Below are 12618 nucleotides of genomic sequence, written 5' to 3'. Positions count from 1 at the left end.
TGTCTCTTGTTTTCACTCAACCATACTGATGTAATATTTCAAATGATTAAACTTCTTATTAACACTGGTGGTCAGAGGAAAGGGGGAATTCCTCTTTGGTTAAATTGATTTGCCATAGCAGGAGGCATACTATTTAAATTAAGAGCAGTCTAACCTCCCTGAGTGTGAAAATTGGCCCTTGTCTGAGGGATTTCTGCAGTTATCCTGAGACTAAAATAGTGTACAACAGCTGCTGCTGGTAGAGTGTCACATTTGAAAGCCCTAGAAGAGGTTGTGGATTTCGTTCTGTATATACTCTGCTCACATTGCAGTGTGTATGAGTGAATGGAAGGACTGACAAACTGATTTTTTTCCATTATATTTGTGTTTCCAGACAACCTCTGTACGGGACAGTGGTTCAGAGGAAATGGCCCCAAATAATGAATATATTTCAGCCATGGCAACTCATACTGTTCTTCTAGGGGAGATTGCCTACCGAGAGTCCATAAGCTTTTGAAGCACTACAACGTTTCCCACTTAAGAAAAGTATTCTATTTTTCCATTTTTTTCAATTATGTCTCCAAATTTCTCAACAGTTTTTACGCCATTACTCCAAGCATAAGCATGGACTGGTAGACCATACTGATATCACAACAGGAGTATTGTTAAAAATACATTTGTGCATACACTAACCACAAGGAACACTTAAGAATGTGAAAATACACATGGAAACTGAAAAAAAACAAGTAGGATTCTAGCTGATCGGGCATTGCATCAATGAATTTACGCCAGAAACAGAATTGCGTATTGTACTTACACTTTGTTGTTGGAAGGAGACCTGTTTCAGACAATAAATCCTATGCGGGTGTTATATTTCTCCCCAATGCACTCCCAACCAACAATCTCATAATGAATCTACTCTATGGTACTGCGCTCATCAGATATTTGGTCTCGACTGAGGTCTCGTAATGTATAGTCGTAAATGTATAAGCCGTGCGCAATTTCAGATATATTTTTGTTGGAATAGACAAGGATAAACAGTGTTGGTTACAGGTATATTGCTGGCATGTGAATGGGAGACAGTGTCAAATCCCAATCATCTCCAACTATACACACACTCATATTTCAAGTTAATATATACCTTCAAATCATATTAAAAGTCAATAAATCAATATCAACACACACATTTCACATGTATTCATTAGTTGAAGGTGTTCCACGCTCGGAAAAAGTTGCATCTACTATGCCCTGGTCAAAAGGGCAGCCGTTACACCTGTAATACATGCATTACAGGTGTAATAGAGCTAAATTGAGGGGGTCAGCGCTCTGAGGTCGTCCCGTCCGCCCAGTGGCACCTGCTCTTCCCCGTCAGAAGCGCAACATTGCACCCACCCATGGCTGCTTGCGGGCTGTTTGCTGCCACTTCAAACCCAGCTAGACTGTCAATTTCCTCACAGCCAAGGCCCACTTATATATAGACCACTTGTTGGATTGCCACAACCAAGTACGTCATTCAGTTACATATGGTTTCACCTGGCAGGCAAGGGCTCTAGCATTGCAATTAAATAAACACAGGCTGAATATCATTATCATTGTTACTAACAAGAGGAAGGAGCTGCAGCTACTACTTAATTCCAATCATGTCATATGAAAAGAGATCTATGTTAAATCAGATCTCAAAAACATTGTTGAATTAAATCAATGACCCAAACATTTGTGGTAATGTTCCCTAGCAATCACACACAACATACCAAACATTTGCAGTAACATATACACTGCCAATTTATCTGATCATTACAATTATATCAAAAAGGTCCTAGACAGTATTGTGTCCTGGAGTTTTTTATATCTGAATATTGTTCCATCCTTTCATGTGTGGTTAGAGCAGTGCATACAGAAATCAGATCTGTATCAGGTCAGTTCCTCAATGAATGACAATACTCAGCAGCTGATAATGTGCATCACCATGAGTCACAGCGGAGGACCAAAATGTTCGGCTGGCAGGCTTGGGTGGGGAGTTAGGGAGGAGGTAGTGTCTCAGGCTTTCCTTTGTGGCTGATCCTCACAGGCTGAAAATACAGTGCATTCAGAAAGTATTCACATCCCTTGACTTTTTCCACATATTTTTTAATGGCTCCCTCCTCTCTGTACCCCACACATACAATTATCTGTAAGGTCCCTCAGTCGAGTAGTGAATTTCAAACACAGATTCAACCACAAAGACCAGGGAGGTTTTCCAAAGGGCACCTATTGGTAGATGGGTGAAAATTTTAAAAAGCAGACATAGAATATTACTTTAAGCATGGTGAAGTTATTAATTACACTTTGGATGGTGAATCAATACACCCAGCCACTACAAAGATACAGGTGTCCTTCCTAACTCAGTTTTCAGAGAGGAAGAAAACCGCTCAGGGATTTCAACATGAGGCCAATGGTGACTTTCAAGCATAGTGGTGGCTGCATCATGTTATGGGTATGCTTATAATCTTTAAGGATTGGGGAGTTTTTCAGGATAAAAAAAGATACGAAATGGCGCAAAGCACATGCAAAATCCTAGAGGGAAACCTGGTTCAGTCTGCTTTCCACCAGACACTGGGAGATGAATTCACCTTTCAGCATGACAATAACCTAAAACACAAGTCCAACTATATACTGGAGTTGATTACTCAGACAACATTGAATGTTCCTGAGTAGCTTAGTTACAATTTTGACTTAAATCAGTTTGAAAATCTATGGCAAGACTTGAAAATGTCTGTTTAGCAAATCAACAACCAACTTGACAGAGTTTGAAGAAATGTTTTAAGAATAATGTGCAAATATTGTACAATCCAATTGTGCAAAGCTTAGAGACTTACCCAGAAAGACTCACAGCTGTAATCGCTGCCAAAGGTGATTCTAACATGTATTGACTCAGGGTCGTGAATACTTATGTAAATTATACATTTCTGTATTTCATTTTCAAGAAATTTGCAAAAATGTCTAAAAACATGTTTTCACTTTGTCATTATGGGGTATTGTGTGTAGATGGGTGAGAAAAAGGGCTATGAATACTTTCTGAAGGCACTGTATGTCCACGATTTGTCCAAACAGTAAAAGCCAATTTTTTTATTAACAAGATGACATTTCCTGAATGACTAATTCCATAGCTACATAGTCCTATAAGATATTTTGTTATTTGTTTCATGAGTATGGGACACCACACTGGCTTGTTTCTATTTTCACTCGTTTTACTGGACTTACAGTGCACCCTAGTGGATTTAGTCATCACAAACATTTGTGACTCAATATTCTGACACAAGTACAGTATATGGCGTTTGTTGGCATGTTAGGTTGGATTTGCCAAATTAGAACCTTTGAACGCTTGAGTTACTTTGTCTTAGTTATGTCTGATCAGGAATAGCATACATCGTAATGAAGAAGTATTTAAAAAGCTTAGCTGAATGCAAACTTAACTATACATATTTTACACTACTCTAACAAAATGATGAGAATGTCTACTAACATGCATCCCCCATATTTCACTTCAGCTGTGATGTTGACTTTCAAGTTTTTCACAGATCGGGTTTTGTCTAAATTCCACAGTTCGAAGAAGACCTCATAATTCCCCTGTAATGAGGCATGATAATAGGACAACACATTAATAACTCAGATCCTTATTAATGACATGTCGCAGAAACCCTTCACAGGGAGGTGTACTGTGGGAGGGTGACTAACCATGGAGGCTATTTGTGTCTGAGAAAATATGTACAATCAGGTAAAAAATGATTGGCACCCTTGACAAAGATGAAAAAAAAATACTGTATAAAATAAATAACACAAATACTGATCTATATTGTATGCACATTTGTATTTAATTATGATATTTTATGGGGTTATTTTCTGCATATGCATCTATGTTTTGAGCCAAAACCCACCACTGGTGTGCATGGCCAAAGAGCTCTATTTTCACATCATCCAACAAATGCAAACACTTGTAGTATGCTAAATGGTATTTGCACTTGGATTAAAACCAGTGTTATCATCAGATGACTTGAAAACACAATGGTGGGTTTTGCGTCGAAAGAAAGATGCATACGCAGAAAATAACCCAATACCTACTGTAAAATATGGTTATGGGTCTTTAATGTTATAGGGCTATTTTGCTTCCACTGGTCCTGGGACCCTTGTTAAAGGTCAACGGTTGGGATGCACGATATATCGGTGAATATATTGGGAATCCGAAGATATTAGCTAAAAATGCCAACATCGACCCTATGTCTAGTTTAACGCTGATGTGCAAAATCGTAACTTATTATGTAAATAATGTTTCTGCCGCCATATCTTCCAGCAAAAAAGAGCTTCTGGATATCAGGACAGCGATCACTCACCTCGGATTAGACTGAGATTTTTTTCTTCAACAAGCAGGAAGCACAGGATATACTGCGAACACCCGACAAGGCCGACATCCCCGTTATTGGCAAGAGAAAGAGACACAGGAACAGAGTACACAGAGCGGGTGTCACGTTCTGACCTTAGTTAATTTATTATGTCTTTGTTTTAGTATAGTCAGGGCGTGAGTTGGGTTGTCTATGTTAGTTTTTCTATGATTGGCTATTTCTGTGTTTGGCCTGGTATGGTTCTCAATCAGAGGCAGCTGTCAATCGTTGTCCCTGATTGAGAACCATATTTAGGTAACCTGTTTTCTACTGTGCTTCGTGGGTGATTATTTTCTATTCTGTGTTTTATGTATGCACCGTACAGGACTGTTTCGGTTTCATTTCGTTCTCTTTGAAGTTTTATTATTTAGTGTTCTGAGTTATAAATAAATATAATGAACACTTACCACGCTGCGCATTGGTCCTCCCATCCTTCTTACTACTCCTCCTCAGAAGAGGAGAACGAGAATCGATACAGAAACACCAACCGCCAAAAGGCCTAAGCAGCGTGGTAACGTGCAGCAGTAGCTATCGCAGGACTCCTGGACATGGGGGGAGATTCTGGACGGCAAGGGACCCTGGGCACAGGCTGGAGAATATCGCCGCCTCAAGGCTGAGCTGGAAGCAGCGAAAGCGGAGAGGTGGCGGTATGAGGAAGCAGCATGGCAGAGTGGTTGGAAGCCCGATAGGCAGCCCCAAAAAATGTATTGGGGGTGGAGGCACACGGGGAGTGTGGCTAAGTCAGGTAGGAGACCTGAGCCAACTCACCGTGCTTACCGTAGTGAGAGAGGGACCGGGCAGGCACCATGTTATGCAGTGAGGCGCACGGTGTCCCTGGTGCGGTACATAGCAGTGCCTCGTATCGGCTATTCCACCTTGCCGCACTGGCCTGGCTACGGGGAGCATTCAGCCAGGTAGGGTTGGGCAGGCTTGGTGCTCGAGACCTGCAGTGCGCCTCCACGGTCGGTCTATCCGGTGCCGCCTCCATGCACCAGCCCTCCGGTGGCAGCCCCACGCACCAGGCTGTCTCTCCGTCTCCTCCCTACAGGTGCTCCCGCCTGTCCAGTGCTGCCAGAGTCTTCCACATGCCCAGCGCTGCCAGAGTCTCCCATCTGTCCGGAGCTTCCAGAGTCTCCCGTCTGTCCGGAGCTGCCAGAGTCTCCCATCTGTCCGGAGCTGCCAGAGTCTCCCGTCTGTCCTGAGCTGCCAGAGCCGCCAGTCAGCCAGGAGCTGCCAGAGCCGCCAGTCAGCCAGGAGCTGCCAGAGCCGCCAGTCAGCCAGGAGCTGCCAGAGCCGCCAGTCAGCCAGGAGCTAAATCCCTTCTATGCTCGCTTCGAGGGAAGCAACACTGAGGCATGCATGAGAGCATCAGCTTTTCTGGACTACTGTGTGATCACGCTCTCTGTAGCCAACGTGAGTAAGGCCTTTAAACAGGTCAACATTCACAAGGCCGCGGGCCAGATGGATTACCAGGACGTGTGCTCCGGGCATGTGCTGACCAACTGGCATGTGCTGACCAACTGGTCTTCACTGAAATTTTCAACATGTTTCAAGCAGAGCACCATAGTCCCTGTGCCCAAGAACACTAAGGCAACCTGCCTAAATGACTACAGACCGGTACCACTCATAGGTGTTGCCATGAAGTGCTTTGAAAGGCTGGTCATGGCTAACATCAACACCATTATCCCAGAAACCAATTTGCATACCGCCCAAACAGATCGACAGATGATGCAATCTCTATTGCACTCCACATAGCCCTTTCCCACCTGGACAAAAGGAACACCTACGTGAGAATGCTATTCATTGACTACAGCTCAGCGTTCAACACCATAGTGCCCTCAAAGCTCATCACTAAGCTAAGGATCCTGGGACTAAACCCCTCCCTCTGTAACTGGATCCTGGACTTCCCTACAGGCCGCCCCCAGGTGGTGAGGGTAGGTAGCAACACATCTGCCACGCTGATCCTCAACACTGGAGCCCCTCAGGGGTGCGTTCTCAGTCCCCTCCTGTACTCTCTGTTCACCCACGACTGCGTGGCCAACACCATCATTAAGTTTGCAGACGACACAACAGTGGTAGGCCTGATCACCGACAACGACGAGACAGCCTATAGGGAGGTTGTCAGAGACCTGGCCGGGTGGTGCCAGAATAACAACCTATCTATCAACGTAACCAAGACTAAGGAGATGATTGTGGACTACAGGAAAAGGAGGACCGAGCACGCTTCTCATCATCAGGGCTGTAGTGGAGCAGGTTGAGAGCTTCAAGTTCCTTGGTGTCCACATCACCAACAAACTAGAATGGTCCAAACACACCAAGACAATCATAGAGAGGGCACAAAAAAATCCTATTCCCCCCCAGGAAACTGAAAAGATTTGGCATGGGTCCTCAGATCCTCAAAAGGTTCCACAGCTGCAACACCGAGAGCATGGTTGCATCACTGTCTGGTACAGCAACTGCTCAGCCTCCGAACGCAAGGCACTACAGAGGGTAGTGCGTACGGCCCAATACATCACTGGGGCTAAACTGCCTGCCATCCAGGAAAAAAATCAACTTTGATTTGAATTGATGTCAAAGCTGAAGTGCATACCTTTATAACGTTTTACAAGGATGTAATGACACCATGTAAAATTTTGCGCTACACGTGTAACACAGCATTCCTAGCCTAGACCACAATGTCTGCTGTGTGGATCGAGCAGTCATTTGAAAGAGTAAGAACATTTCAGCGAGACAACTCAATGGTGAAATCCATTAACGGCAAGATAATGGAATTTATTGCCCTTGAAATAGCGTCACCGTCACCGCTATTAGCTTCATGACTGACATTTGGACCATCTATAGCATCCCCATGAGCATGCTGAGTCTGACAGCAGAGTGGGTCTTTGAGGATTTCGTACTGGGGAAAATTGTATTTCATGCTCATGAACGTGCTGGTTGACATACCGCTGCTGCCATTTCAATGGCATTTGAAACATGCTTGAAACATGGAAACATGAACACACACCTAGCTCCATTCAAACAACTGACTGGAGAAATAAGCTCATCAACTGTGTCTGCAGCAGACGTGATACCCTCTGTCATGGAATTGAAACACCTGCTCAACAAAACTGCCGACACAGGCCGTGAACAAGCGAATCGGTGGCATTCTCTCTTTACTGGGTTGCCACCATGCTCGATGCTATGTAAAAGGACCGCTACTTCGATGCAGACAGGAAACAGAGAGAGCAGAGAGAGCTGAAACTTCACTGCTTTACGTGTATGATGAAGTCCTGGTTGAGAATGAAACGACTGAACAAATGAACAACGAAATAGCAAAGCAAGTAAATGAAAGAAATTGGTTTTGATTATGTTTTACAAAATAACTTTTTGGTCAGTGTGACGTGTGTGTGTAACCTTTATTTAACTAGGCAAGTCAGTTAAGAACAAAATCTTATTTACAATGGCGGCCTACCCTGGCCAAACCCAGACGTCGCTTGGCCAATTGTGCGCCTCCCTATTTTTTATTTCACATTTATTTAACCAGGTAGGCTAGTTGAGAACAAGTTCTCATTTGCAACTGCTACCTGGACAAGATAAAGCAAAGCAGTGTGACACAGACAACAACACAGAGTTACACATGGAGTCCCTATGGGACTCCCAATCGAACCAGGGACTGTAGTGATGCTTCTTGCACTGAGATGCAGTGCTTTAGACCTCTGCGTCCATGTGTGTGTGTTAACTATTAAACTGTACTAGAATGCTTAAAAGGCCGCTACATTTTAAATATGAGTATTGTTTTTTTGGCAAGGAAAATATCAGATATCGGTATCTGCCAAAAATGTCATTTCGGTGCATCACTAGTCAACAGCGTCACTAAGTTTACCCAGTACCAGAATATTTTTACCAAAAACCTAACCAGGAGTCTGAAACTTGGCCAGAAGTGGATCTTCCAGCAAGTTAATAACCACAAGCACACATCAATATTCACAAAGAAATGGTTAATTGACCACAAATCAACATTTTGCAATGGCCATCTCAGTCTCGGGACTTGAACCCCATTGAAAACCTGTGGTTTGAATTAAACAGGGCAGTCCATAATCTGGAAAAATAATGTTTTTAGGAATGGTCTAAGATCACTCCCAATGTGTTGTCCAATCTCATAAAATATTTTAGAAAAAGGCTCAGTGCGGTTATCCTCACAAGATGATATTGAAAGGAATTGAAAACAGAGGTGCCAATCATTTTGACCCCTATATTTTGGGGGAAAAAAACAAATATTTCTCTTTCTCTGAGCAATTGTATTAGTATAAAATAATATAATTGTACTTTTTTGTTGTTGTTGCATAAAATATAGATCAATATTTGTCATATTTTATAGTCTTTTTTCCCTCATCTTTTAAATGTATTTATTTAACTAGGCAAGTCAGTCATCGAACAGTGGGTTAACTGCCTTATTCAGGGGCAGAACAACAGATTTTTACCTCATCAGCTCAGGGATTTGATCTTGCAACCTTCCAGTTAGTAGTCCAACACTCTAACCACTTGGCTACCTGCAGCCTTTGAGATACCAAGGGTGCCAATTATTTTGGACCCAACTTTATTTTTTACAATACATAGAATGTGGTTTTCCACAGTACTCACTTTTGGGAACCCACCATAGGCCCTGAGATAAAGGGAAAGGTATCATGTAGGGATTCTGCAAAGAGGTATGGAGTATCTCACACGCAACCACCAGAAGTTAAATTAAACAGCATACAATTTCTAAAAGCTGGACTAGAGGATCAATATAAATGTTAGTTTTCTAATTACATACCTCCTTTGAAAATGTTACATATTTTCAGATTCCGGCAAAAGTAATCTGTCTCGGAAAATTCGATGTACTTCCAATTCTTATACCAGACACACACCTGGAAACCAATGTGGCTCAACTGGAAGTTAAACTAAAGGATAGTGTGTTAGCTATGGGTTAGGCCCAAGGCTGTTTGAACTGTCCTGAATGCAACAAGACTAGAAAGTGATTACAATGTATATTGAAAAATAAATCAACTTAAATTCTCCCATGAAATCACTGAGTAGGTAACTGCAAATACTGTCACTCCATTGTTGCAGGGTGACATTGTCAGAAGATTTATACATTGCCTCTGGTAAAAGTGTGTCAGATTAAATATAGCAAACAACTTCCAGACACCTAGTAGTTCTGGTATTACCTTACTAGATTTATCTAAATGTTATAAAATGTTGTACATTCTCTATTTGGTCACACTAGATAAGTACATGGAAAGTGCTGTCCTACCATGCCAAGTATACCAGGCTTTGATACGTTCTGAAAAGCAAAGCAATCTCTGTCCATAAGCAGCCAAAACACTTAAAACAATACCCAGGATTTGAAACATCGTGGTAATTATTGCAACTGAAATTGGAAGATACTCAATGGTTTGACTGCCGTTCTCCTGTTCATGCAATATACAAACTGCTAGACAAAATAACCAGAAGTAGGAATTTGTCATTTTTCTATCAGAAAACTGGCAGTTTTTCCTGAAGAGAGGCATTGTTTGAAGCAGAAGAGAGGCATTGTTTGAAGCAGAAGAAAAAACACAAAAAAAACTCTAAACACAGTCGTGTCAGGTGAAATGTACTTTTCCAGCAATGACATTATCCATTAGCGTTGTTCAAAACTTTTGTTTTACCATAATACTCCTCTACATCTGTACATGACCTCTTCCTAGTCACCAACATTTCAATGGTTCTCTTTAATATGCTATTGTGACTACACTTTAAGTTGTACACACACACACACACACACACCATTCTGCAGTTTAGACTGTCTTATCTGTAGAAATCAATTAACTTTTATTTGGATTATCATCCAAGTCTTCCGTATTAAATGAAAAGGGCTTATCATAACCCATTAGGTGGTTATAGTCATGAGGAAGTGGGAACAGCATCGGGTTCACAAGCATAGACTTCTTGTCGGCATAGAATGTGGTTAACATTTTGCTGACACTCGGTATCTTGACCTCACTCTGACGGAACACAGTCTTTTTCTCCATCAGTAGGACATTGTAAGTGACAGCTGTGTATGTGTCAGTGTCCTGGTTGTGGTACAGGCGGACGACATAGCCTTTGGTGATGATGTGGAGGAGGATGGGAGTCAGGAATGTAAAGAAACCAATGACACCGCAGAAGGCACCTTTCAGCACCAGACTCTGAACACCAATGCCCGTCTTCAGAAGGATGTATGGCATCACGCAAAGGCTGGCCCCGCTACTGGTGTAGGAGAACATCTTCACACCTGCAACAAACAGACAGAAAATACAGTATTATTAAAAAGGTGCAATTTATGTTTAGTTATGCAGTGATATCACCGATGTTGATGATGGTAATAATGAGATGATAATAAATTAATACCTCGAACAGCATTGCCGAGGCTCCCAGAATAGATCAGCTTCCCCTCTTCAGAGTGGCAGGTGGAGGATGTAGACAAGTTGCGGTCCATCCGCTGTATAGAGGCTAACTGTACCTGGGCAGAGATGGACACAAATGGGAAAGTATTTATTTCCATTCAATGTCTGCTACAATTTATAACATAGAATGTATCCATTTAAAATAACCTCCATTCAAGAATGACCTTTTAGAATGAGGTCTTGTACAAATTGTTATAATATTGCATCATTCAAATCATGCACAGGAGTTGTAGATTTGAATACCTAATGCACTTTAAAAGTTAACGCACTGGCCTGTACAACCAGGCTAATCTGCAGAGCATGAAGTCAGACATAAATGCTGTAATTTATAAATTATCGAACGCAGAGCCAATAACTAGCTAGTCAGCTAGCGAACATGACATTTCATAAGGAAAAAATGGCTGATAGGACATATATTCATTGAATGGAAGTAGCTGATACATTTGAGAGAGAAAGGAATAAAGCCAAATACCTTGTTAGTAGCATCATTGAGAAACGACCTTTTGGCAGTGTGATACAATTGCTCTTGGGTCTTCAATGGCAGCCTTCTACACGCGTGAGAAGCAGGCCTCCCACGTCGGGGGGCAGCAAAATGGATACTAAACGTTTGCGAAATACCAGTACGTAATCCACGTGCAAAGTGAAGCTGAAACATTGTAAAATATTAAAGTTAAGTCGCCTTGGCTAGCTTCTTTGCTGACTATCTAGGTAGCTAACTGAAACTAGCATTTACAACAGAAGCCTACAAACCCAACCCACTTTCTTATTCTGTGAGAAAGGCTATACGGACACGGGACCATAGAGACCCCCTAGTGGCCAGAAGGCCGCACCATTTTAATGTAGTCAACTGGGTGGGACTTCCAACTTCATTGGCTAATCCCTCCTGGTGACCCTCATGTCCAACCGGGTCAGTAGAATAGATTAGGCGATCGTGAATAAGAAAATAGACTACCTAGAAATGGAGATAGATCAATGTCGCTGTCCTTGGATGAAGGAAGGTAACGGAAGTGGATGCTGATTTCAGATTAAGCAGCACGTTGAACAAAATTGGTGAAGACGAATGTTCCGAATGGACAACAGTAGTATCGACAACTGGAACAACAAGGAAATTGATAAGTTTATGAATGATAATGAATCGCGTCTTGTTGATATGCGTTTGTTGGGTAAGAATGCATATGTGAGAGGCCCGTTTGAGGTGTCAAATGGTGAAGTATGCGCTGGGAAAAGTGGAGTCTGTGAGAGTGACTAGGAGCGGTCTTATTTTGATTAATTGTATTTATGAAGAATATAGGAAGATTGCAGTGAGCCACAAAATAATCTGGAAACAGAAAACAGAAGTTTTGTGTTTTGAATTTCGGAATAGAGCACCCGTCAACGAAGTCATCTCAATCTCGGGAGTGATGACAGATGTTCAGGTAGAATACCTGAACATAATTCCTGGTGTGGTTGGTGCCAGTCATCTGACCTGCTGGTTAAATAAAGAAAAAAGTCAGTCGGCCCTGTTGTTTTTTGTTCAAGAGAAAATACCTACACATTTGAAGCTTGATTATGTAATTTAAACTGTAAGAGCTTTTGTCCCCAAACCATTGCAGGTCAGAATTGTAAAGGATTTGGCCATGTTTCAAGTATGTGCAGATGGACAGAGTCTACTGAAGAACGGTGTGTAGAAGGACAACAGTGTTGCAATTGTGGCGGAGATCATGATTCCGAGTTCCTGGAGTGCCCTGTAAGGGTGAAGGAGATTGAGGTGGCAAAAGTTTGAGCGGTCAATCGAATCTCGT

At 42.2% G+C, this 12618-nt stretch overlaps 1 protein-coding gene across 1 annotated transcript; it reads right to left on the bottom strand.

The window, feature by feature from the left end:
- Window positions 1-7770: 7770 nt before the first annotated feature.
- On the bottom strand, window positions 7771-11609 carry tmem70 (transmembrane protein 70). Its single transcript, XM_064992815.1, has 3 exons — window positions 11310-11609; window positions 10782-10893; window positions 7771-10665 (listed from the first exon to the last, which is right to left on the bottom strand). Exons 1-3 carry the CDS (start codon window positions 11490-11492, stop codon window positions 10217-10219), a joined length of 744 nt encoding a protein of 247 aa, XP_064848887.1. The 5' UTR covers window positions 11493-11609; the 3' UTR covers window positions 7771-10216.
- Window positions 11610-12618: the final 1009 nt, after the last annotated feature.

The sequence above is a fragment of the Oncorhynchus masou genome, chromosome 17, assembly GCF_036934945.1.
Source record: "Oncorhynchus masou masou isolate Uvic2021 chromosome 17, UVic_Omas_1.1, whole genome shotgun sequence".
NCBI lineage: Eukaryota > Metazoa > Chordata > Actinopteri > Salmoniformes > Salmonidae > Oncorhynchus > Oncorhynchus masou.
This window is presented reverse-complemented; position numbering and strand designations above follow the sequence as displayed.